Genomic DNA, 27,500 nt, shown 5'->3' with positions numbered 1-27,500 from the left:
TATTTAAAAATATAATAGGTAAAATGATGGCTGGTTCTCTGTAAAAATGGCTGGTAGAGTCCACTATCTTCCTGATCACAGCAGGAATTAATCAGAACCACAATAATACAGTTTCTATCAGACGTATTTCAGTATTTGTAACCTTGTTGTCCTTGCCGAACCACAATACAAACAGGCAGCTACCTACATTTTCACTGCAAACATATTTATTTACCTCCAACTCTCTCTGCAGAACAGACAACCCTCTCACCCACACATTTCCCATGTTACTTCTCATGTGTGTTTCTGTGACAAAACCTCGTTTGGGGATCAGATAAGACTAGTTGGGGATTGCTCCTGAAAGATCTTATAATATATGCCCTTCTGTCGCCCTTCATTCACGTAGTGTGCAAATCACGATTTCAAGACTCCTGATTTCAAGATTGCATATTGTGTGGTGTGAACATTACAGCTATCTGATGACTTTGACAGTCATGCACTGTGGCATGATGTTGATAATCTGTGGGTATCAGCATATCGTACCATTGAGCTTGTTCTAAGTTACCCTGGATAGGACTGTCAGCTAAGTGGGTAAAATTTGCATGTAAATGTAGTGGTAGCAGATCTATTCCCTCAGGCCTTCATCATAAAAGCTTGTCAGAAAGGGGCTCAGATAAATGCCTGAATGTGAGCGCTCGATGTACACGCAAAGGCAAATGTTCTTCTTTGTACTTTAGGTGCTGGACCTGTCCAACAACTACCTGGATAATTTACCAGCTGGTTTATTCAGAGACATGTCCAACCTGACGAGACTGACTCTACACAACAACTCGCTAACAGGCATGGACAGAGACCTCTTCCAGGTACCTACTGTCGATTACCGAATTTATCATACAGTGATAACACTGATTCAGCAGTTTACTCAGAGCTTACTACCTCTGGATAGAGCCCCACTCCAGGTAGCAATCAAAAATTATGCTATATTTTATAAGGTAGGGTATAAAATAAACCCTCTCAAAGTGTAATACTTTGTCAGCTGCCAATTTCAGTGAGTCATTCTGATCAAAATGTCTGCGATCCACTGATTAACAACCTGTACCAAGGCTGTGGTGGGGCAACAGTGTTTCAAAAACACTGACGTGGGGTTTTAAAGACGATATGTAGGAATATGGCCAACCTGAGCAGGAATAATATCACAATATTACCACTAGCACATTTTCTCAAAAATTTTCCTCCACTTTCATCAAACTGAATCAGCAGGATGAACATCACTTGTGTGTGCTCGTAAATTATACAAGATTAGCCTTTTCTTTATTTGTTAAATCCGCCTAAACTCGGTTAGCCATTTTTTTCTATCGGCAGAATACAGCTTCCGAGGCTGATACTGTGTGTCCAATAAACATGCTGTGATGTTTTTACAGGGCTTGGGAAGCCTCCAGAATCTGGATTTGTCCTTGAACGGTCTCTCCACTGTTCCTCTGGGACTGCTGGATGAGGTGCAGGGCCTCAGGTATACACACACACACACACTGTCTGCACAAATGCTGAAGGCTTTTAAATGATGCTTTCATCTGGACTGACTTAGAATGAGAGCAACAGTACAGTGAGCTAAAATTCTTAAATTGCTTCCCTGCCTTCCACTCAATGTATGCTGGGATAGGCTCCAGCTCCTCTCAACTCTGATTAGGAATAAGCGGGTAGGGAAATGATTGGATGGATGGATGGATGGAAGAACTGAGGAGAGGACTATAAGGATTTTTTTTGGAGCTGTTAGAGTGATTGGAAGAAAGGAGCAGCATTTAGTGACAAAACGGTGACAGGGGGAACAAATTTTCAGCCTGTGATGAAAGATGTAGACTGACTCTGCTTTATGGAGCGGAGTGGGAGGCTCTTTCCACCGCCGCTCCAACTCTGTATTCAGCTGCTGTCCAGCGGTCAATTTGAACTTGCTGATTGCTGACTGCAGCAGCACAGACGGGACATATAGTGATGGCGGTACGTGTCGCAACTGCTGATGTCTCCTACATTAGCTGTCAGTGTCTCTGTACGACAGCCCAGATGAATCACTTTGATTGCGCTCGGAGAACAAATTTATTCTGATTACGATTTTTATCGTCCCATAGGTGGCTGTCTCTGGCAGGCAACAGGCTCCACGGTTTGGAGAGGGCAGCGTTCGAGCCCCTGGCAAACCTACAGCACCTGGAACTGGGACAGAACCCCTGGGAGTGTGACTGCAACCTCCGCGACTTCAAACACTGGATGGAGTGGCTGCTGTATAGAGGTGGGTGTTTGGTTTGGTTGATGTTGCCGCAGCTTAGAAAGCGTGCCCTTGATTTGAGTTAAGGGTATGATCAGGGGACAAACTTTGAATACACCCTCTGCGTCCTAAAACACTTCATTTGATTTGTGTATGGAGGTAGGTGGAGTTTAGAAAGCGAGGCCTTGATTTATGTGAAAGACTTATAATGGAAACAAAGGAGCAGAGAGGGAGTGGGTGGATTAGAAAAGGAAAGAGAAAATTCTAGCTTATTTAAGAAAGAAGTCTCTGTGTGTGTGCGTTCACATTTGTGCACAAGCACGCATTGGTGTGTGAACGCTCAGTGGCGTGCTCGCTTTGTGTGTGTGCACTGTGTGTAACATCCACGTGTCTCTGTCGGCAGTTAGTACATCAGATAGCACAGCTGCTCTTCTCGCTCTGTTCATGTGTAAAAATCTACATTCACCTCAGCGCTCCGGGGCTCAGCTGGCCTGCTAATGAAGCATCTCCCCTTCTCTTCTGCTTTGTTCTGTTTCATTCTCCTCCGTTTCATTCTGTCCTCCCCTCCTCTGCTGCCTTCAGTTTCACTTCAGCTTAATTCAGTTCAGCTCAGTTTGGTCCAGTTCAGCTCTGTTCAGCACAAGATGGGGACTAACGTGAAGAAGACATGATATTTAATTATCCCTGCAACAGCGGGAGCTATTTTCTAGTTCAACATGAGAGCATGACAATAGGGGTTAAAAAGGCAGACAACGCACGATTAACACATACTGAGTTTAGAAAGTGAGACAAAGCACGGTGCCAAGTGTCAACCACTTGGCGATAGCAGGCTGTGTTCGCTTTCTGTCAGCGCAGTTGTCTGCCTCGATACACTTCAAACACGCAGCTGGGATATTTAGAAATGCCGAGAAATATTCAGAGAGATCTGTCTGCAGCGGGGAATTTTTGTGTCATATGCTAAGATAAAAGCATCTGGGGGCAAAAATACCACTTTCCTCGTTCTGTTTTTCTTCTCTTTCTCCTTATCACATGCTTTCTGCTGCTCCTTGCCAATATCTAAAGTGCAGATCAATGGTTTTCCAGCACACGACCTCCAGACAAATATGTGTAGAGACAAATGCAGCGTGTGATGATAACAAAGTCAATCCCCCATACCCCCCAGCCTCTGGGAATTAGTGACTCACATATTTCTGTCTATCTCTCTCTCTCTCTCACACACACACACACACACAAACACAGATGAACATACACACCCATACCAGAGCTCTGCTGTAGCTACGCATGTCATCTCATCAATTATAAAAGGGTTTAGTTGAGGCTATCTCCAACCTCGCGTGGATGGCACATCTAACTCTAAGTGTGATAGTGTATGTGTGTGTGTGTGTGTGTGTGTATGTGTGTGTGTGCGGTAATGTATGACTCATCCTAGTGTTGGCACAACCAACTCCGCTCTCTCTCCTGCTCTCTCTCCGCTAATTTGATAGCGCTTTACAGGCATAAGGCGTTTCATAAATGACCTCTCCCTCTCTCTCTCCCTGTCAGGAGGGAAGGTGGATGCGGTGGAGTGCACGCTACCCAAGGATCTGCGTGGGCGGGACATCCGTGGCGTTCCGGTGGAGATGTTCAACTACTGTCTCCAACTTGAGGACGAAAACGGGGCCGGAGGAGGTGGGGCCTCCCGCTCTGGAACAGGAGGTGGCCCCGGTTCCCCTCCCTGCAGCCGGAGTGGCCTTGACCCCACGCCCACCTCCGACAACAACAGCGGCAACGATCAATCTGATGCCTCGTCAAGCGCAGGTGGAGGGGAGGAGGCGCCGGGGGACTGCGTACGCGCCCGCTACCGGCCTGTGAGCGTGCGGCGCGCCATCGGCACAGTGGTGATAGCCGGCGTGGTGTGTGGCATTGTGTGCATCATGATGGTTGCCGCTGCAGCGTACGGCTGCATCTACGCCTCGCTGATGGCCAAGTACCAGAGAGAGCTGAAAAAGAGGCAGCCACTGATGGGAGATGGAGAGGCCGATGGGGAGGAAAGGGAGGAGAAACAGATCTCCTCTGTGGCCTAGAGGACATGACGGGGGGTTGAGAGGTCAGAGGGTGAAGATTGAAAAGGGGTGAAAATTAAAAGGGCTCAAAGAGGCAGGAGATGGGAGAGCTTGTTTTATGCACACAGGGACATTAAAGCAGACATCTTTCTCCATCACACTTTTTGTCTTCCTTCTCTCTTCCTCTCTTCCTTTTTCCTATTTGCCTCTCTCTCCAATATACACACACTCACATACACCCAAAGCCTATCTACTCCTTTATTCTTGTTGCCATTTGGACACTGTTCCTACTGCAGCATTTGTTACCAGCCATCCCTCCTACTCTCCTACTAACCACCTACTGCTGCTGCCGGCTGCTGCAGATTCCAACACTACATTGGCAAGAGTTTTAAAAAAACAGACTTAATATGCTTGCTTGAATAAAATCCATGATTCAAGCTGTTGCAGGATATTCAAAGTGGACGGTCAGTATTGAATTTCCAGGGACTTGTCAGCTGTCAGTTGGGCCAGTATCAGTGCTCAACAGAGTCATTAGTATTATGAGGTAGTGAAACCCCAACCCCTTATTTTGTTAGCACTTTTTTGTCCTCCACTTCTCTAAAGCCAATAGCTCCCCCGAAAACCAGGTTCCTAGCCCAGGTTTGCCTCACCCTGGCCTGGCCTAACCTTCCTCTGATGGCCCCTCGGACCTCTGAGCCCCCAGGGAAGCACCGATGCTGGAAACTTCTTGAAAAACACAGAGATGCGCTCACATAGTCAAGGTCTCTCCTCTTTTCTGTCTCAGAAAATATTTTCAGCAAACATATAGCTTACAAGTTGACAGGATTCTGACGCTGTAAGGGAACTGATCACCCGGACTGTCTTTGATTCTGCTATCTTCCATATGTCAAAGAGACTTCTTGAGGATGTATAAAGATTGACCATGGAAGGGGAAATGATTTGGATTAACACAATGATCAAGTTGATGGCTGGACATTTCAAATCCATGAGGTTAGGGACGCTGGTGAGATTACTGTCCCCTTTTTAGTCAGGATCATTTCTGGACAAATCGGGACTTGATCCTCCAAGGGACACGGGCAAAAGACTGGAGACATGCATGGGATTTTCCAATGGATCTAACCAATTAAAAAAACATTAGAACTGGAAAGTGTCATTTGAACTGGAATTTGATTTAGTTGTACTTGTCATTTTCCTTGGAAAAAGTCTCTCAGTTATGTTGAAGAGACACCAAAAGACCTGATGGTTATTAAATGGGTATCATCAGTACCTGGGTAGATCCTGAACCTCTGTTCACAGGGAACAAATCAGTCCAACTAAACTTCTGATATTACTTGGACTATGCTTTTAGGCTAGTTCAGTGATTAGTCTCTATATCTACAGGAATTAAAGTTTTCATGGGGGTTTAATGAAATTATCTAGACTTGGAGGACCACAGGCATTGCTTTATGGAAAGTACATTTTGTTCAGAACCCATTTTCAATCTGATTTCACCATCGGAGGTGAAGGTTTGCTACTATGGCATGTACAAACTATCTCAGAGAATCATTTCTCCTGACAAGGACTACAAAAACTCATCTCTAAGGACTACAAACACCAGACTCCTGCACTTTATTTCCCTTATCAGTTCCCCTCTGGCCTCCCCCTCCCTCTTTCCTTCTCTTTCTTTCTAAGATGGCCGCTGAGCCCAGAGGGATTATAACAAGGGATTAAACAAAAAGACGCTGCTATTTTCCCCCTCCTCCTCCTCCTCCTTCTTCATCCTTCATCTCTTCATCCATCCTTCCATCCAGTGATTGTCTGGAAAGCCTCCCACACATCGTTACAGACTCCCACCTCCTTTCTTTCCTTCCTTCCTTCCATCCATCCCTTTTTCCATCTTGTCGGTCTGTTTTTCCTGATAATAGGACTGCTATACGCAATGAAAGCACATGTGCTATTTTTGTGAAACGTGGCCATAATTTGGAAACATGTGTCACTACCAAAGAGTCCTCAACCTTCTGGTTATTGGTTAGCTTTCCAGTGCATTCACAACAATAGTTATTAAGTTGATGTTCTTACCTAAATGTTTCATAAACAAAGGAGCATCGGAAATATTCATATTTAAATTTTACCATTGGTAAAATGGCACACATGTTTCCAGTCATAAGGGAAGTCTCCAAAATGTGTTTAAAGATAAGCAGGTGACATACTGACTTTCACTGCGTATTGTTTCCCTACATAAATATCGTTCCCTCTCTATTTTTTGATTGGCTAAAAATAATCTATATTAATAGTGTGTTATGTTATATCTGAATATGATGCAGATAAATATCATTATATTAGTCTCTAATATGGTGTGTTAACCCCATGATCCCCAAAAGGTTTTGACGTATCTGTTCTTCCGTGCCGATTCATAATGTCTTGTCTTTGGTTCTATTGTTAGTTCTGTTTTTTGTTTGGAAATATGTCTGTAATGTTTGTTCATTAGTCTTACTGATTTATTTGTGTTCAGTGGTTGGTTAGGTTTTTGCTAGAGCATAGATAGAGTTTGGCCAGGTCGGGCAAAAGGGCACCATGTTGCTGCCTCCTCTCTTAGTATCACCATAGCGACATGCTCAGCATACTAAAAGTCATATTGCATAGAGTCACATAGGCTATGGGTACACTTGTTGTTCCAGTATTATTGTTTATCATGCTGCTGAAGGAACCATGACATGACCAATGTCTGGGCGCATACACACACACACTCACATAAAAACATGGATTTGGCTCACACTGTTCTGTGATCTTCCAGACCATATCTGCAACTGGTCAGGTTTCCATTGTGATTTGAGTCCTATATAATCTGGACACAATTCAGCAGCAATGAGCGTGCGAACAATGTGAAAAGATGAGGAAGAAGAGCAGGCAAAAGTAATGCAAACACAGACTTAAATAAACACAGCAACAGAAGGTGCACGGCGGGTATTTTCAGGGCTTTGAACACAGTTTGAGCACACAGCGATGCGATTCCAAAACATTTCAACCATCAGACCTCAAAAATGGTATTGAAATAACAAGTGTAATCATAACTCTGTATTTAGCAAGGACTGTGGAGTATTGAGGCCCTAACAGTGCTGCACTAAACAAAGGCAGCAGCCAAACTCTGTCTATCTATGGACCTAGAAACACTGTCCTCTCACCCCCTGGTCTGCAGGTCTCGTGTTGTTGGTAGCTAAGTATCTTAGCTAGCTGAATCCTGTTCCTATAGCCTGTGTGTTGAAAGAATAATAAACTATAGTTTGTTAATTAAAACATGATGACTGAGACCCTGAAAGACTACGTAGCCCAGAAGTCCAAGGTGTGTTGTGCTACGATGATAATGATGATTGTGAACAAGACAATAATGATGATGATGATGATGATGATGATGGTGATGATAATGATGATAAAGTATTTCCTGGTAAACTTGCATTAATTTAAATAAAAACATTATGACATTTAAGTCAAATTTACAATTTGAGCTGATCAAACTGAGAACACTGCAAAAGTTTAAAAGACTGCAGAAAACCGGGCTTGAGCTTCAATTACAGTCATCACAAGGAAAAAGTCCTACTCCTTCAAAATAGATGACAGCACAAACACATAGTGTGGTACTTTTTGAAAAGCAGCATGCAAATGAGGTCATTGGCTGATAAAACAGATAGATATTGAATGACTGAGTTCATGTGTTGTTGGTTTCCCCCTCCAGAGTGAATATTTTGGGGAAATTAAATCAAGATCAAAAGTGTGAATTTTTTTGACCTGGGGTAGAGTGAGAAACGAAGATAGAAATTTTTAATCACAGCATGGATAAACTCCACTGACATGAATACTAAGCAAGCCCTAGCCCTATTTGGTGCTGTGGTGCAACCCAGGCTGATGCACAAGGTCTTAATAGCCCTGTGTTTTGTGGCTGCCAGGGAAGCAGACTAATAAGTAAGACCTGCAGGATATTGGTTGTCTCTGTAGTAGAAACCAGGCCACAAGTTAGGCACCAGAGGTACTGCCATGATTTCTTAGATACAGACCCACCACGTCTGGGCCAAATAGCACTGCCAATGATTTTTAACCTGCTTGGAATAAGAGATGGGTGGGACCTACAAAATCAGATCGACTGAAGAAGTGATCAGTCACATCTTGAGCGTGGGTTAGACATTTTTAAGAAGATATCAGTCAACCAGCTTAATACTTTAATTTAACGCACCAACGACAAAGTAAACCTCATGTGGCGTAGGTTTGGAGTCATCTTGAAGGGTTTGTCAGTTCTCAGGGGTCTAAGGCGTTACATTTCCTGGTTTTCTAGGACATTGCTGCCCTTGAAACTTTGTGTATTTGTGCAGCATCGTGCTTGACTCTACATCTCAGCGGGTATATGCGTGAATGTGTGTATGCATGCTTTGAAAAGCCTGAGGCAATGACTTCCATGATAACAAGCATGAAAGTGAGAGCTGGGAAGTATTAGTGTCCACGAGGATCAGTAAATCAGTTACTCCGATCGATAACAATTCTGCTGCTCGCACATGGTGTAACATGGACATCTTCAGCACAATTTGAACTGTATTAATTTAAATTGGGGAGACTCGGTAATATAATTTCTCTGTGTTGCAGTGCATGTGAAATTTCAGACAGAAGGTGGGATGTTTGTGACATCCTTCAGTCTGTTAATAGACCGGTACCCTGGATGTAAAATGTCATAATCTACACTTTTGCTTTTCTATGCATGCTGGCTGTCAGCAGTATAACACCTTACACTGTAGAATTCAGTTTCAAATTTCCCCTATGGGACTGACTGACTGAATGAATGAATGAATGAATGAATGGATGAATGATAGGCTTATAATGAATGAGAATGAGTTGTCACTTAAAACTCGATTGCTGTCATGAAGTTTGCTGAAAAAATTAAGCTAAGCTTTTTTCCAAACGAAAATCTAAAATAAATTCATACTGGATTAAGCCTGCAGATGACATTGGTAGTGCTTACATCTCTGGGATCTCCCCTGGCAAAATTAACACAGTTCAAAGAGAATTTTAAAGAGGCAAAACTATGTGATAGTAAACAAGAAAAAAAAACAACCCAAACTCTTTAAATGGTACCGGGTTGTCGAAAATAGTTACCAACTCCCTAAAAAAACTATTTCATCAGTATTTGTTCCAACTGACATGTTTTAGTGTGACATGCTGTTTCAGGGGGTTTTATTTATTCATTCATTTATTTTGTTAGTTTTATCCAAAACGGAAAGAGGGAAGGCATGATTTGAGAGAATCACATTTTTTGCGGGAAAATAAAACAGAAGTATTATGTGAGAAAGGCTGCTATAAATAATGAACGGATGTAAACAATCAGACAATAAGGGCTGAGACGGCCATGTTACATTCAATTACAGCAGGCTGCTCTCAGAGCTCCACTCACCTCATGTGCTCTGACTGCTTTGTGTTTTGGATGCAGAAACACAGTCAAAACTGCTTTCATTATGAGGGTAAGAGGAAAAGATATAACTATCAGCAGGGGAGAGAGAATACACACACAGGTGCACTAACACTCCTGCAGATGACTACAGAAACCACACACACTCACGTCAGATCCAAAGAAACAGTGCATCAATAAGTCAGCATCACAGCACTGTATATACCTTTTCCCTCTCTCTTTACATCCTTTTTCTTCCTTCTTTTTTCCACTCTATTTCTAATCTCCCTCTCGTTCTTCCTCTACTCCTCGCTCTTATCTAGACTCCATTCATCTTTCTGTCGCCTCTTCTCCTCCTCCTCCTCCTACTCCTTTTCCTCTCATCTGGCCTCTCTTGCTTTTCATCCTATCCGGCCTTTTGCTTGATTGCTTTCCCTCCATCTCTCTCGCTTTCTACCCCCTCCTCTCTTTCTCTCCTTCCTCTCCATAATTCCTTTTCTGTCTTCTTTGCTCTCTTTTTTCAATTTCCCTGCCTCTTCTTTCTGCCTCTTCTCCTCTCCTCTCCTCTAGGAGTGTATTAGCTGTATGTTCATACAGCCTGTCATTTCTGCCACACAGGGATACTAATCCAACACTGAGCCTCAGTGCAGTATAAACACTTGCGTTGCATAAGTTACAGTAAGCTGAATTTGAGTCAGCCTCCCAACTCCCAACTCCTGACCTTCACCACAGGAGAGGAAATCAAAACTGAACTCAAATCAGCATGGAGGCTGAACGCACAATGACCTCGGAGACAAGAGGGGAACCGCTCGGATGCTGTGGAGGCAAACACTGACACTCGGTGGTCAGAAACGGCACCACAATGACTTTACTGCTTAGTGAATACATCCTGAAGAAACCAAATTTCTAACACAGTGATTTTTTTTTTTAATCGAGGGAAATGTGTGATGACTTTGTGTATAAAATGCTGGTGCATTCCCAATGCCGCTGCAGTGTCCTTGAGCAGGACACTGAATCTCTGCCAGCTGTATGCGATGTCGAACCAGATATTTAGACTGAGTGGCCATTTTGTTTGTTTTGCACTTTCACACCAAGGAGAACTGTGCTGTAGCTGACCCTGACCTTTGACCTCCCTGCGATCGGGGACAGGAGAAACGATCATTTCCCTGCAGGGATCGATAAAATGGAAGCTCAAAGAATACCAAACTCAGAGAGGAGACAGAGAGCGGTTGTTATGCTGCTTCTGTTCAGCATGTTGCAGCAGTGGGTTGACTGGTCTTTGTGCAGTTTTACTGAGACACAAGCCGGGGTGAAATGCAGTAAAACAGATTTTTCAAAAAAACACCTAAGCCATGCTTATATTTCACTTATAACCTTTACAAACTTAACATATTATCTAGTGCTGGGCAAAATGGACAAACTCAAATATCTTGATATCAATATTGTGACGACATTGTTGGGACAACTCTCAGTGCTCTCAGCCACAGAACAGAGTAAGCTCAGAAAATTTTATCCCTTTACTAGTATTTATAGCAATATCTAAAAACCCTAGTTTCATATCACCATATTGATATAATATTGATATATTCCCAAGTCCTAGAGTAATCTGACAAACATTTGGCCGGGGAATAGCGTGTCCAGTTTGGTAGGATACAAACACTTTCAAACGCTACAACATGGAAGATGTGGTGCACACACTCACTAACAAACACACCGCATGGGACACAGGCTGAGTCACACCATCGATGGATAAGTTCGCTTTTAGTGACTGCATGTGTGTGTTCATGTGTGTGCCTGTGTGTGTGTGTGTGAGAGAGAGAGAGCAGGCAGCTTTTGAATATTTGATCCTCTCCTGTATTCAGGGGGTAAAACGTGACTCACATTGAATGAGCCTCTCTCGACTTCTCAGAGGCAGGGAGAAGGAGAGAACAAAAGAAGACAACAGAGAAATGGAAGAGAGGGATACAAAAGAAAAGAAAAAGAAAAGAAAAACAAGCAAGGGAAAGAGAGAGGCATATGGAGAGAAAATGAAAGAAAAAATACATATGCAGAGAGAAAAAAGAGGAAGAATGGCTGTGCTTATGGAAGAGTGAGAGAGGGGAGAAAAGTCGGTGGTTAAGAAGCGAGGCAGGTGAATAAAACACAGCATGAGATGTATGTGTGTGTGTTGAACAGTGTAAGAGGGTGAAAATACGGCAAGGTGTGTGTGTTTCTCTGTGTGTGTGTGAGAGAGAGGAAGACAGACAGAGGGAGCAGGACTATAAAACATTGATAGAGCTCTGTGCTTTTCCCCACTGTGTTGCTTTCAGGCAGAGTTGAAACAAATTGGTAAGAAAGCTGCTCCACTTGACTTCTATGTGTAGGGCTGCTGGACCAGCAGAAGTGAAATATAACAAGTGATATAGCTGAGAGTAAAAAAAAAAAAAGGTAAGTGAACCATGATCATCACAACACAAACTACCAAACGGCATCCACAAAAATCATTTGTATTTTCAGGAGGGCATTATTTTATCCTTCATATTTATGTTAAATGCCATTTTGATGCTAGTTTTGTACTCTTATTTATGTTTGAGTGTGGCTCAAGATGATTTATGTCGGTAAACCTTTCTGTAAAAAACATGAACGTGCAGTAACTCTTTACAAATCAAACACATTCCACTTGAATTCATTTTTTTTTCAGCCGGGCTGCTTCTTTTGTGCATTTTTTCGGTTGCGACTTAAACGCATTTCTTGAACATTTACTCCTACTTTCAGCATTTATTACTGCGTTTTTAGCATTTATCTCCTGTATTTTAACTTTCACTCCTCCTCCTCCTGCTTAATGAGTGTGTAAACTATTTTTTTTTTTTTCAGCCTGGTAATACACAATTTGGAGAGATGTGAAAAAGTGGGATAGAGTGTGAAAGCAAATAGGTTTATGTCTGTCTTTGATAATGGAGAAGTTATTTGTGCTTGCAGGCGGTAATAATATACTGATTGCAAAGCATTTGATGATGCTGAATGCAAACTACCTTCATTGAAAAAACAAAATGTTGACACTGATTCCAAGAGTAATGCGATTCACTGCATAAAAGTCATGTTTACAGCTTGAAGGCAACGATTTACTGCTGAGGAAGAAGAGATCCATCTGTCATTTCTCGCCGAACAGCCATGCTGGGCTTTAGACGCAGAATTTCGAACAAATCACAGCTCTGGATTGGATACAATGTGTTGTTTACGTTTCTAAACAAGTGATAAACAAGATAGTGGCATGAGAGAAAAGGAGAAAGCGAATGAGCCAAGACAGAGAGACACCCAGCGAGAATGAGACAGAGACGGAGCGAGACAGATTAGCAGGGAGACAGAACCAATCTGTCTATTTCCAACTCGTGCTTTCTCACTTTTCACTGTTTCCCTTTTTTTTTTCTCATTTTGCAAACTATAAAATGATTTTCACACCTAAGACAATTTCTAAGAAAGCTGTGAAATTCAGATAACTGTGCAAGTGTGTGTGTGTGTGTGGGTTTGTGTATGGTGTCTCAGCGTGTTTTGGTCTGTCAGAGTAATGAGACACTGAATGCACACATGTACACACACACACACACACACACACACTTATACTCAGGTTGTGTCTCAGGAGAGTCTTGTCTTTCTCAGATAATTATAACTGATGAGTGTGTCAGTCACAGATGGGCTTACAAGGACACACACATGCATGCACACACACACACACACACACACACACAAGCACCCAGTGACAGACAGCCACTATAAACGACAGCAGCATTTTTAGGCGTGGATACAAACACACACCCACAGACACAAAAATATACAACTTTGTCTCGGTAACCTTCGTTCTGACTGGCTCATTTTCAGCGACTCTCAGGGTGAAGCAGACAGACAAGGTCTTAATTAAACCCAGACGGTCGTCAGTCGCAAAACAGATTATTAGCTACTGAGCGAAGCAGCAAAGGAACTCTCCAGAATGTGAACGACATCTCACAAACATCCCATAACTGTCGCAGCTATTTTTTGATGCATCATCATCAATAAGTTGTCGATAGGAAGATTTTGCAGGGGTGCACTGCAAAAAAAGCCCAAACTCACTGTCAGGCAGGCTGTGGCAGGTTTATATTTAGAGTTCAAGGAAATACACTGCTAATAAAACAAGCTTTTTTCCTTTTTTTTAATGTTGAGTAAATGCAAGTCACCGAGGAATCATGTTAAATAACTGTGATTATGATTTTTGCCATAATCGAGCAGCCCTAGCTTACAGCATTTGTCACAAAACATGTCTATTCTTTATTGAGTAGAATCTAATTAATGAACAAATGTTTGATTTTATTGTTTCGCTTGTCTAGAGTCACGTACAATGAGTGAAACAGCAGAGTAAAGGTTAACAAATACTGAAGAGTCACTGTAAATGAGTGTACAAAATCAAGTTTCAGCCATTCGGCCAATCACAGAGCAAAACCAATCAGCCTGTCACACTGTCAGCATGGCCCAGTGTGACTGACCCATCAGGGAATCAAAGTGCCACCAGCCACGCAGCTTGGCCGACATGTTAACCAGCAATAAGCTATTCTGGGGTAGAGGACAGGGCGTTCAAGGAGAGAGGAGAGGAGAAGAGGCTTCTAATTTATTTTTTTCAAGAAGGAGGAGTTGAATCCAGAGACAGAGAGACATGGCATGAAGAATAGTGAGTGTATTTGAAAAGGCAAAAGAAAGACAGGATGAGGAGGAGGGAGTGAGAAAGAGATAGATGAGAGGAATGTGTGTGTGTGTGTGTGTGTGTGTGTGTGTGAGTGAGTGAGTGAGAGAGATAGAGAGAGAGAGAGAGAGTGTGTCTTAAAGAAAAAAAAGCAAAGTGTTAGTGTTACTTTCCTACCTCCAGCGACGGCAGTTTTCTTGCCCACGGTAACGGTGACAGCAGTGGTGGCGATGATTATCCTCTCTGCTGACAGAGAAACACAAACTCACACTCAGTTAAAATATGCAGGATAAGCATGCATGCATAAAACACAAACACACACACACACACACACACACACACACACACATAGAAGACCCCACAAATACAACGAAATAACAGACAAACAGGCTTGCACATACACGTGTACGGTCCGAGCGCATGCACAAACACAAACAAGTCTTGATGTATTTCTTTATTGATCATGCAAAGAAATTTGACTGGTTCCAGGCGCTGGGATCGGGTTCTGGGAATTTTGTGCAATCATGCTATTTTAGAAATTACACTCTGCCTTCATATGTTATATTTTTTTGACATTCAGCTACCTAAATATTGTATCAAGCTCCTGTAAGACATAAACAGATTAATAAATGAAAATAAATAAATTGAAAAACAATGGATACAGCAATAGAGGCACATGGCAACAACTGTCACCAACATACTGTAAATACTAGACAAAATAACAATATTGGGAAAAAAAAAAAAAACGATGATGGGTAAACTTTTCAGGAAAAAAGTAAAAATCACTCCCAAAATTCTCTCATATATTTAATCTGTAAGACGCATGATGATAGTGACACTTGCACTACCGATGTCATCAAATTGTGTTTCAAAATATGTGGGTGATACATTAACTGGCTGCGTATCAAGCAGGGGTAAGTAAGACATATAATACAATAATCTCATGCCTTAATCCTTTGTCTGTGTGTATTCAAACGCTGTCGAGCCAGCTGATGCCAACTGTTGCCAAGCCACAGATTCCAGACAGACTAACATTTTTAGCATTATGTAACACAGACTAGGAAAGCTAATCATGCAATACAGCAATAAGGAGAGGACTGTGCGCGTCCGCATGTGTCTCATATTTTCTAGCTCTATTTTTCACCCCTCAAAACTAGGGCATGTCGAACTTTATACAAGTTTATTTTCTGACTGACAGCCGTGAATTTATGGAAGTCCAGAGTGAATTTTTGAATCGTGTCTTGGGCTGTAGCATGTACTGTGCACCGAGAGGAGCGTGCAAACCTGTGATTCAAAACAAAACAACACCCAGACTATTAAAGGAGCGACTTTATGGTGGAGGGAGAGGGTGAGATGAGCCAGAATGAGAGAGAGAGAGAGAGAGAGAGAGAGAACAAATAAATGATTAAGCAAGAGGGAGAGGTTCAGAAAGTGTAGCAAAAAGAAAGAAAGAGAGAGAGAGAGACAGAGAGATGGAGATGGAGAGGGGCTGATAACTGGCATTGTGCTAAGAGGTTGTCAGTGGCAACAGACATAATGATGTCAGGGATTGAAATCCCCTGAGACGGCCATTTCTCTGTCTCTCTCTGTCTCTCTCTATCTCACACACACACACACACACACACACACACACACACACACACACATTGCAAACACAACAGCACAGAGAGAAAACACGTACATACATGGCCACAGCCACTCAGATAAAAAATAAGAGCACACAGACACAGACACAGACACACACACACACACCAAACATCACTCTGTCATGCTACAGTATGTTATCAAGTAAACAGTGTGTCATGCGATAACACAGCTTGTTGTCCAGGCATGAATCACTGTCAGGTGCTCTGTCACGTTCTGCAGCCGCACAGTGACACACACACACACACACACACACACACACACACACACACACCAAGGCCAGTAACTGTTTACATCCCATTCTAGGAAAAGAGATTGTGGGTTTTTCATCCCGCATCTCAAAACGACAGTGAGAGAACAGGTCAGCAAAACACAAATGAACCACATCCTGATTCCCCCAGTGAGGATGGAGGCTCCTGTGCTTTAATTAATGGCATGCTCATGCAGTGAGAGAGAGAGAGAGAGAGAGAGAGAGAGAGAGAGAGAGAGAGAGAGAGAGGAGGTAAACAGGAGAAAAATGAAGCGATGCAAGACAAACATTCATAGAATCGTCATGCTTTGAAATCGAGGGGAAGAGGAAGCAGAGGAAGCATGCCAAGTATCTAGCTGTTTTCCTCTACCCTCCTCCTCCTCCTCCTCCTCCTCTTCTCCTTGACGCTCCACCTCCTCTGGACTCATGGTGTTGCTATAGTCAGCCTCATAGTCCCTGAATACATCTGAACACAACACACTACATGTAACAGCAACCTGAAACACACAGGGCTTCAAACCTTCTACGCAGATGTATCAACATTTGTTGTTACGTCAAAGTTTGGACTGAGAATGGCGCAATAAAAAGCCTCACGAGCCTGAGTATATCTAAACTCCCTGCCCACTGGGCCTCATGATGTCACATGGATGTGACTGGCAGTTGGCAGGAAGTTTGTCCGAAGCCTCGCTCATTGCCAGGCCCTCTGAATCTGATTGGCCCGAAAAGTTTATCACATCCTTGCTGGCCTGTGACCAAATCGTCCCACTAAGGTTTGTACGAGAAGGTTTGTGTAAGGTTTTGAGTTATCCTGCTGACAGACGGGCGCATAGACTGACAGACGGGTGAACAGACAGACGGACGGACGGACAGAGGCCAGATAGAAAGACTGACACTGGCAGACGGACGGACAAACTGGCAGTGGACGTACAAACAAGTGGCGGTCGGGCAGACTAGCAGTAGGGCTGGGTGATATGGACAAAATCAAATATCATGATATTTTTGACAAAATACCTCCATATCGAAACTGTGAGAATATTGTAGGGATGAATATTGGTGCCTTTACAAAATATTTACCCAATAAGGTTTTCAATAAACAATCATTAATAATGTGGATATGATGACCAAGCAGGAAGAGGCTAATAACAGAACAGCTAGAGCATTATATTAAGTTAAGAAAACTGCATCCCTCTACTGTAAGGTAGTCTTTATGCTCAAGAAAACACAAAACTAACGCATATCATAATATTATGATATCCAAAAATCCCAGACAATACTTGGTCTCATATCATGGTATCAATATATTATCCATTTATTGCTCAGCCCTACTGACAGACAGACAGACGGGTCAATTGACAGACAGACAGGTGGACTGAGAGACAGACAGGAGTGATCACATAACCTCATGACGGACGTTTCACCTCCTTGGTGGAGGTAGTAAATTTTAGGGTACTAAAGTAGAGCCTGGCTTAGGGACCTGATATATTTTCCTTTGTAAAATTGTCTGCTTTCTTTGGAGTTGCATTTCTTTTTGGGCATTTCTGTTTTCTTTGACAGTCACAGTGGACAGGGACAGGAGAGAGGGGCTGACATGCAGCAAATGGCCTGAGGTCAGATTCGAGCCCAGGACGCTGCGATCAGGACTCAGCCTTAACAAGTGGTAGGCACTCTTATCTGGTGAGCTACCAGGGCACCCCAGAGCTTCATTTCATGATTGGATTTTGAAGATTTTGGTCAATGTCTAACACAGTATGTGCTGAGTGTAGCTGTCAACTGGATCATATCACTGTGTAGCTGTAGATTCTTCATATCAGCAAATATCCCAGAGGATGAAATAACAGCAGAGTTTATAATTACACTTACACAGAATATCTGATCATATCAGCTTTAAAGTGCACAGTGCTTTCCATTCTTTTACAGACATTTTGTCCAATTAAAAAAACGTTTCAAGGTCTGCAAAGGACATGATTCTTTTTTACAGACTCTCCGGACCTCCTTAGGATCCCTGTTAAAGCTATTTACATACTCTGCTGTACTGAGCGGGCCGCTGTAGTCTCTTGGCTAGAAAACACAAGCTTGTAACTGAGAGGTTTTTGGCTCAAAGTGCTGGACAGGTTGAGAACTGGAGATGAAAAACTGGTTGAAAAGTGTTTTTTAAGAGTGTGTTTGTTTGTGTGTTTGGGTAAATCCTGTACCTCTGGTGTCCTGTCTGGGCACGTAGTACAGAAACTGTCCAGCCGGGAACTCCACGGCTCTGCGGTACCAAACTGGGAAATGGTCCATGGTGAAGATATTCGCCTTGTCTGAGGAGGTCAGGAAATTCCTGGGACGGCCAGAAGATAAACAGTTTACTACCTTTCGGCTCAGTTCTTATTTCTCTACTTTTATGCCGTACAGTTCAATGTCATACGGGGATATTTGTGATATTTATTGTCTGAATGCTGTGGCTTTGACCTTTGCACAAAAGAGTGACTTCTTATGTTTGTGATCAAGGATCTGAAGTTTATTCTGCTGTTGTAGTTTATGCCTTTTGCTCTGAACATCAACTATACTGTTCACCACAAGAGGGCGCAATGACACCTCAATGCCATTCAGTTCCTTATATTACCATGACATTATCTATTTTGCCAGGATAGGATTTAAATTGAGGATTTTGAAACAATATCTGTTCTAACCTTCAAACCCTTTTTGACAACTGCACAGTAATTTTGGACATTTAATATCCAGTGGTTTCAGACAAATCCGTGACACTCACTGGTTTCTGTGGGATTTTACTCACTTGCCGATTCGTTTCTCGATGCCGGTGTATCTCTGGAACCTCATCAGCCCTGAGCGCGTCCCAAGGAACGCAGTTTCTACCCCCTCATCCATTCTGAGAGAGAATGAATGGATAAATCAGCAGGATAATTAATCTTCCTATGTTTATTTATATATATTTGTTTGATGGTTTATGTGCCTTTATATGTCTATGTTTGCCTATGTTTAGTATGGTATATGGTATGTAAAGAACTTTGAGACATGCTTGCGATAAAAAGCCGCATAAATAAACTTGACTTGACATATATACATGTATCCATACCTGTGTGTGTGTGTGTGTGTGTGTGTGTCTTAACATTCACCCAGAAGCATTGAGCATGAGCGCAGTCCAGTAGGCCTCCATGGGAGCCGTAACCACAGCATCAAACAGAGTCTGCTGCAACAACTGCTCATCACCTGGACAGAGTGCAGAGAAAATATTATAATTATTATTAGTGGTAGTAAAATAAAGGGGAGACATTAGGTATTCCAAATAAACTAGATGGAGCTATTTCAGACACCAAAAGAAAGTATTCTGAAATTTCCATATTATTTTTAATTGGCTTTCCCCCTCCACACCGGGTACTTTGGGTACATTGAAGATGGGTAAATATATATGTAAACAAATAATTTGATCTTGACAAGGGCCGTCCTCTAATTATAGCAAATGTCACGTACACACCTCCCTCTACATACATGACCTGATTAATGTATTGACTTTAATGTATTGGCTGTAAATGCTTCAGCTTGATTTCATTCAGCTCTTTAAATGTGAGTGTGTGTCAAAAGGCCACAAAGGTGGTTTACCTGGATGCAGTGGTAATGTATTAGTAATGCTGCATGCTGCACAGCTTTAGTATTGTGGGTTCTGCTATCAGTCAGTACTAATAATAACCCTGTTCACATCAAGCTGGAGTCAGTGCAACTTCCTGATGTGGAGAAATGCTGTAACCAATTTAATGTGAGATCAAGATGGGCACAATTTGAATCTCATTGTGCCTAATCCCTCTGAGTAAACTAATACATGTAAACCCTGAATTATCGATTGGAAATAACACACATGGCAGGTATTGATTTTTCTCTAAAAATGAATATTTAGTGTGACGGAAATGACTCACATTCCAGGTCTGGTTCTTTGCCCGTGAGATATCGCACCACAGCCTGCAGCTGGCTCAGCTTACGGTGGGCTGGATCAATGTCTGTCTCACAGTACGTCCTGCACACACACACACACACACACACACACACACACACACACACACACACAAGCATGTCAACACATAGTTTAGTGTAAGGCAAACACAAAAGTTACATTAGTGTGAAATATTCCACTCACCATTCACTGGCTATGGTCAGATCTGGAGCCAGCAGGTCATGAAGACCTGGAGAGACAAAAAAAGAGACGTGCGTGAGAGAGGAAGAGAAAGACTGATCAAGAGAAAAAGACAAGCAGACAGAGACAGAGGAGAGACTTACCCTCCTCAACAGACACATTTCCTGTGAAGATGTACTGTCCAAATCCTCGGGTCAGCACTATACCCAGACTGGAACACACACAAGCAAACTTTGGTTAAAATCAACAGCAAATGATGCTTTATGATATACACTTATGATACACTTTATGATATAGACTATTTTAAAACTTACTTGGTTATTTACAATTTATCTAACTAGGGATTTACATGTATTCTACAGTTGCTGTTTTTTACACTAGATAAATGTGTCAGCTAAGTAATTTGTTTCAGGGCTGCGCTATCAACCATTTCTGAAAAGTGTCACTTTGATCAAACGGTGAGTCTCTCATTTTAGAAGTTTTTGCATATTATAGCCAAACAAAGTTAACAGTGATCAGGCAAACCTGAATGGTGTTTCGTTAATGATGGTGTAGAAGTAATCATTCTTCAGGAAAATCACTCTTTTCTGATGGAGGGAGGGAGAGAGAGAGACAAAGACAGATGGATAGTTTAGTTTTTTGGCATGTGTAAAAATGACCAAAACACAGAAAGAAAAGCTCAACTTGTGCTGGAAAGGTGAAAACACCAGGAGGCTAATAAAACCCCACACCTCAGGGAGTAAAAACTGGATTATAGAAACTAAACAATAAAGTAATAACAAGGACAAAAGCTGTAAAATAACAACAGAATGGACAAAAGACAAATGAAAGACAATAAAATAAATTGTATTAGAGGGGAATATTAGGTTTAGAGAGGGAATGTAATATAAAGACAGCCTCTTTACTTAAGTTGAAACACACACACACACACACACACACAAGTGAACTCACTCCTTTATCCACTGAGGATCTGACGTCTAAAGACAGCTTTCCCGTTTCTCCCTTCACCATGGACGTCCTCAGCTGAAAGACACACATCAGTTAGAGGTGCACAGTGCAATTCAAAAGTTTAATTCACATAAATATCTCCATTACTACTCTACCTGGGAAACACAAACTACTGTATCCACTAAAGTTATTATTTTGTAAATCGTCTAAGGCCAATTTATAAATCCAGACGTATTCAGTTGTGCTTTTTATTTTCATGCAAGCCATCATTCTGTAGAAATGGGTGATAGGTCATTTGCAACTGTAGAGCCACTGATGATTTTTTGTTAAATTTACACTTTAAGACTACAAATATACGACCATCTAATGATGATTTTTCAAATAATGGAGATTCATTTTCTATCAAATGGTGCTGAGAAGCCTCTCTCTCTTTTTCTGGAATCTGATTCATTACCTCTGACTTGAAAGCAAATTTATTTTGACAGTTTTAGCTTTAGTTAAATTCCTGGGTGGAACAGAAAACCTTCAATCAGATGAATCACTGTGTAAATGAAGCGAGCAGTGTGGTGACAGTGTTCCAGGAGGGAGTGCTAAAATCTAATCACAGATCCGGCCTTCAAGGAGTCATTTTTAGTCGAGCAGTGAAACAGAAAACATTAAAAAGTTGGACTGCAATAGCTCACAACATCAAACAGCAATTCGTTGATCATGACCATGACCAAAAGTATATTGATATTATCATATTAGAAGCTCTCTGAGGTGGATTCCTGTCCCTAACATCACTCGACACACCGCCAGACAGCTTCAGTCACATCTAGAAGAAAGCTGTCAGAGAAGTTTTATTCAAATGTTTACAGCAGGTGAAGATGAAAGAGAAGGAGAAGACGGGAGATAAAAAGGAAAGACAGACATGAGAGAGATGCAAAGGGATTTGACAGAAAAAGATTGAATGTGTGTGTGTGTGTGTGTGTGTGTGTGTGTGTGTGTGTTTGTTACTTACTTTCTCCTCAGTATCTTCCCATTCCACCTCTGACAGATCAACACTGTTATAGTTGGGTTTTGGCTTCAGTGTCTTACCCTCCTTATACTGTTTTATGCACACACACACATTCACACATGCAAAGAAAGAGCCATGCACACCGATAAAAACACACACACACACACAGCAGACAAGAAAACAAGCTTTTAGCAACCTATCCCCTTTTCTCATTACACTTGTCGGGCTGAGATTCAAAGGTTGTTAAATACGTGAAGTTAGAAAGTTGGAAAATGTTACACACCTGGCATTAAAGTGTGTTTTGGGTGATCCGCTCACATGTGGACGGTTCTAAGCACAGGTGTGAATGCACCTGAGACACGTTTAGGACAAAGTGCGATCGAATCACTCAAACCGCACTTGGAGGTGGTCTACGGTGCATATGGCCACATTCTGTTTGTGGTGTGTATGTGTCCTGGGCTCCTAAACTGATGTCCTCTGCATAAGTGGAAGCATGTACTCATTTGCACGCCAACAGTGTCATAGTAAAGTGAGAGGAGGCAACAACAAAAACAGGCACCAAGGATTCTTGTGGATGGAAGGACATTGCCCGTGCACCAAGGTCTTTACACACTTCTTTTTCCCTTCCCTTTTCCCTTTAATTTCTGGCAGACTAGGCACAGGAAGCCCATTGCTGCCTCCTGCCTATTAAAACAACACATTCGGTCTTTGCAAATGGAAGTTATGTGTGTGTTTATTTGCATATAGAGTGGAGTGGAGAAGTGAGATCCAATCACATGTGGGCACTCGAGACGCATTCTAATGTCAGGTGTGAATGGATGTACTCAGAGATCGCCCGAGCATGTTAATGCCAGGTGGAAACAGGCAAAACATGAGCAACACATGAATAATTTCTTCCCCTACCAAAGGTCGTAGCTCAGGATGAGACAGGATGTAGCCGTTGTTGGTGTTGAGGAAGGCGTAACCATGGACACCAAGCTGGAGAGAGGCAGAGACAGTGTAATACAGGATATGATATGGAGAGTTTACATTCCACCACACATCCAATCCAGTCTTTATAGCTGCTATGACGCCAAACACAAGAGTACGACATGGTGAGAGTGAGTTATGGCACAGTCGTGTGTGTGGTGACAGAGTGTGTATGGGTCTGTTCTGGACAGTTTACCTTGTATCGTGGAGCTAATCTCATCAGTTCTCTCACAGCCACATCAGTTCCCACCACTCCCAGCAGAATCCCATGAGACAGCTACAAGATATAAGCAACAGATGGTTATCATGGTAAAGTATATGTTATATGGTGCGCCTGAGATGACCCACTCCTCACTTACATAAGGGAAAAGGTATTTCAATTGCTTCATTATAGACACAAACATTATTTTCCGCAATTTCATGTATTATTGTAATAACAGCGATACCAATTAAATCTTACAGTCTCTTTCTTCTTGCTGAACACAGGCATGGCTACTGAAGTCATCAGCAGCAAACTCTGGGCCTGGCTGTTGAACAGCTGTGGAACACACACACCACACACACACACACACACAAGCATGCACACATAGATTAATGTTAAGTCAACATTAGCTGACATTCATTTTTGTGTTTGTTTGTCTATTTATTATTTTACATGCTGATCTGAAACTATGGCATCTGATTGACAAAATCTTAGTGGACTAAAGGGTAAACTGAGCTAAACTATAGACAGTTTGGCCACTGAAGCAACTGGCTGAAGCAATTTACTTTGTTTTGGTTTATGCAAAACAAAATAAATTAAGTGATGGATCCTTACTCTTGTTCACCTGCTCAATCTTGTCAACCAGAATTGAAAAACTAAGAAAACAAAACTAACTACAGATGGGACAGGATGTGTTTTATCATGTGGCAAACCTAACGAAGCTAAATAATGGCTAACACAAGTAACAGGGAGATAACAAAGCTCAGGAAGGACTTCTTAGGCAGGCCAATTGTATACAGAAAATAAAGCTAAGGAAAGACAAGCTCCAAACTCTTAAAGGGTAATTCGGGTATTTTTCAGCCTTGCCCCTCCACATTTTGGGGTCCAAATGACTGATAGGGACAAAAATTTTTGGAATTGGTCCAGTGTTGCATCCAGATTGCACTGTAATAACACGAGGCAAGTTCGCCCGTCAGATTACATGGACTAAAAGTGCTGCTTTTTCCACTGACAGGTCCAGATTGTTATTACACGTGTCTGACAACATTATGGAAAAGACCCCTACAGAAACAGACATGTCTATCACCATAACAGAGGTCCAGCTCAGGGAGAAACTCTCATTCTGAAATCCCATGAGGTGAGTCATTGCAGGAAGACAACAGAGGAAACGTGAGAGCCGGAGAGAGGAGTCACCGGGAAGAGTTTCTTGCTGAAGTACAGACAGCAAGGCTTAGTGTTATCTAAAAGTTAAAGTTGTGCCTCGTTGTGCTACAAATGGACACAAATACTCCTGTCATGTGCATCAGGTCTTGACCACTTTGACCAGGATTACAACTGCCAGCCAAAGAGGAGAAGAAATCCTGCAACAAAAATGTTTTATCTAAAGAAAATGCTGTTCCATGAGCAGAGGGACCTGCTGCCGACAGAGTGGAGGAAATATTACTAGACAAGCAGAGAAATGTGAATCTCTGTAGGGATCGTTTCCATAATGTTGTCAAACACTTATAATAACCTATAATAATCTGTCAGTGGCAAAACAAGCACGTGCATGTGATTACACTGCAGCCTGCAAACCACTTGAAGGAACCTAATCATATCTGTTTCATTTTAGGTGTACAACTAAGTTAGATGGAAAATTAAAGTTCCAGGGAGACTAAATCAAGTGAGAACTAAACTGAACATCTAAATCCTAGACTAACAGGAAGGTACTATTCACTGTATTAGCTGTAAATAGCAGGTACAAAATACATTTCATACACTCAAAACTAAAATTTGTTTACCTCTTTGGTGTTTGGGAACTGGAGGTAAAGGTAAAGGAAACAAACAGGAACAACAGCAACAACAACCATGAGATGGCAGGGACAGAGACGTGCAGCGTGATGGTGAAGACAATAATGGAAAAGAATGAGATGTTGGAAGAGCGGATGAAACAGTGAAAAGATGAAAGGATGAAAAGAGACAAAGAGGAACAGAGAAATAGAGAGACAGCAGCAGGCGGCTCAGAAAAAGAAGAGCAGACTGACCACACTGTCCATGTAGGCCTCCGTCCAGATGATGTCATGGTCGTGGTTGATGACCATTGGCCGGCTGAGAACATGGAGGTACTCCATAACGTTCTCCTGGACGTCAGCCAGTGTCGAGATGTGTGTGTAGTACCCTGCAGAACACACACATAAACACAAACACACGCACACACAATTAAGTTCAGTAAAACTGCAATCACAGTATAGCTCATTTATCAGACATAAGAAATCTTTGCACAAAAAAACAGACTCATTTGTTTATATATAATTAGGAGCCAAGTCTTCCACTGATGTAATTATTACACTTTGACTAGGCATGGTCCCAGCTTCATGGCACATTTTCTGCATGTCCTGTAGGAGGCCATGACGTCAATGGGAAGGCTTGAGTGGAGCTGCTCAGTGGCAACAGGCTGAAGCAGCACCGGGACACTCCAGGTTATGAATATCTGTGTGTGTTTAACCCACACTTCCTCATGCTCCCCGGGGTGCTGCTGCGAATAACAATGTGTGCGTAGTCAATTAAAATTGAATTTGGAAAAACCGTTTTTTTGCAGGAGACTGACAATAAGCTTGTTTGTGTGTTTGTGACTGATTCTTTGTTATTGGCAGAGTCCTCTGCCAGCAGGCGACAGAAGGGAGTGCACCTGTTACCCATTTTACACGCACACACACAAGCACCCAAGCACACACACTCATTTTTTTGGCTGGACAGTGTGTTTACAGTATAACTGCACTCTGAATATGATAATCAGGTATTTAGTCTGTGGCTTTTGATGCACTCAGAGCTGGATAATGTGATTATAATTTCGGTCTGAGCCGCTGCATGACCTCATGTAATTCACAAGAGGGCAGCAGCTGACACACCGATCCCACACGACACCAGCTGGCAGCACCACAGAGCGCCAACAGATCTCTAATCCTGAGAAGAACAACAAGGAGGATACCGTTTTGTTTGTCATTTGCCATTTAGCTGACACCACAGCAAGACTAAGCTTGGGACTGCCTGCTGCAGCAGTTTTTTTGTCATCTACAAATGTGAATCTTTGCAGCTGCAATGATCTAATCTAATCAAACTTACTGTGACTTAAAAGTTGAATAAGAGGAACACTGCAAGCAGCCAACAGTGAGAGGTGTCAAAGTCAAAGCCACAGCACCAAAAAATGTAGTAAATATTCCTCAAATATGTGATAGAGAAATGAAGGGATTTCTAATGAAAAGGACAGGGATATTTTAAGTGTTGGTAGAAATGCTAATTGGGAGTTACTGCCTTGCTCAAGGGCACTTGGATGACAAATGATGATGAGAGAGGGACTGCTACTCATTTTCTTTCTTTACCCAGAATTCCTGGCTGGGATTCCTATCAAGCTTTTTTAGATCTGATGCCAGCTTCTTTGTTCCTAAAAGTAATTAATGCAATGCCCACATTTTATTTTCACCTTTGTTGTTGCAGGCGATCCATTTGACATTTTCAGCAAAAGTCATCTCTCGTCCAATCAGATAGGTGAACACTCGCACCTGGAGAAACAATAAAAACAACATATGGTTAGATGTGTGCCAAACAATTTACATCAAACACTGAGTGTTATACATACTTATATTTATCACTGTGTTTGCTCATGCTTGCATATGTGTGTTTCTCTTTCTACATGCATGTGCATGCATCTGGGTGTGTGTGTGTTCTACCCGTCGATCTGGCCAGTTGAACTCCTCGAAGACGTCCTGGAAGTCCTCCATGGCTCCGTCTGTTATCAGCATGATGGCCTGGTTACATAGACTGCCTTGGCCCAGCGCCGTAGCCTGGACACACACACACACACACACACACACACACACACACACTGTTTTCCTGTATGTGCACCTGAGCCATCGTTATAAATTGACCAGGACAATATAGAGTTTCTTGGCTTGGGTGAAATTTGTCTGCATCTTTAATCTCACTGTTTCATCGTATTAAATTTATAATATGCA

The 27,500-nt window shown here is 42.2% G+C and overlaps 2 protein-coding genes across 2 annotated transcripts in view; one reads left to right on the top strand and one right to left on the bottom strand.

The window, feature by feature from the left end:
- The window catches only part of lrtm2a (leucine rich repeat transmembrane protein 2a), a 19,127-nt gene extending 14,152 nt beyond the window's left edge, over positions 1-4,975 (top strand). Inside the window, exons 3-6 of the mRNA XM_030046031.1 lie at positions 717-842; positions 1,401-1,489; positions 2,103-2,260; positions 3,779-4,975. Coding sequence (XP_029901891.1) covers positions 717-842; positions 1,401-1,489; positions 2,103-2,260; positions 3,779-4,299 — 894 coding nt within the window. The 3' untranslated portion in view covers positions 4,300-4,975. The remainder of the gene's footprint in view (positions 1-716; positions 843-1,400; positions 1,490-2,102; positions 2,261-3,778) is intronic.
- A 9,171-nt stretch (positions 4,976-14,146) lies between these two features.
- Positions 14,147-27,500, bottom strand: part of cacna2d4a (calcium channel, voltage-dependent, alpha 2/delta subunit 4a) — a 33,114-nt gene continuing 19,760 nt past the window's right edge. Inside the window, exons 11-27 of the mRNA XM_030046431.1 lie at positions 27,216-27,329; positions 26,969-27,047; positions 25,533-25,666; positions 23,767-23,844; positions 23,503-23,583; positions 23,241-23,315; positions 22,341-22,427; positions 21,344-21,415; positions 20,918-20,979; positions 20,536-20,603; positions 20,396-20,441; positions 20,178-20,275; positions 19,383-19,476; positions 19,043-19,135; positions 18,459-18,586; positions 14,542-14,618; positions 14,147-14,245 (exon numbers count right to left, since the gene is read on the bottom strand). Of these exons, the coding sequence (XP_029902291.1) occupies positions 14,147-14,245; positions 14,542-14,618; positions 18,459-18,586; positions 19,043-19,135; positions 19,383-19,476; positions 20,178-20,275; positions 20,396-20,441; positions 20,536-20,603; positions 20,918-20,979; positions 21,344-21,415; positions 22,341-22,427; positions 23,241-23,315; positions 23,503-23,583; positions 23,767-23,844; positions 25,533-25,666; positions 26,969-27,047; positions 27,216-27,329 (1,485 nt within the window). The remainder of the gene's footprint in view (positions 14,246-14,541; positions 14,619-18,458; positions 18,587-19,042; positions 19,136-19,382; positions 19,477-20,177; positions 20,276-20,395; positions 20,442-20,535; positions 20,604-20,917; positions 20,980-21,343; positions 21,416-22,340; positions 22,428-23,240; positions 23,316-23,502; positions 23,584-23,766; positions 23,845-25,532; positions 25,667-26,968; positions 27,048-27,215; positions 27,330-27,500) is intronic.

The sequence above is a fragment of the Myripristis murdjan genome, chromosome 23, assembly GCF_902150065.1.
Source record: "Myripristis murdjan chromosome 23, fMyrMur1.1, whole genome shotgun sequence".
Classification (NCBI taxonomy): domain Eukaryota; kingdom Metazoa; phylum Chordata; class Actinopteri; order Holocentriformes; family Holocentridae; genus Myripristis; species Myripristis murdjan.
This window is presented reverse-complemented; position numbering and strand designations above follow the sequence as displayed.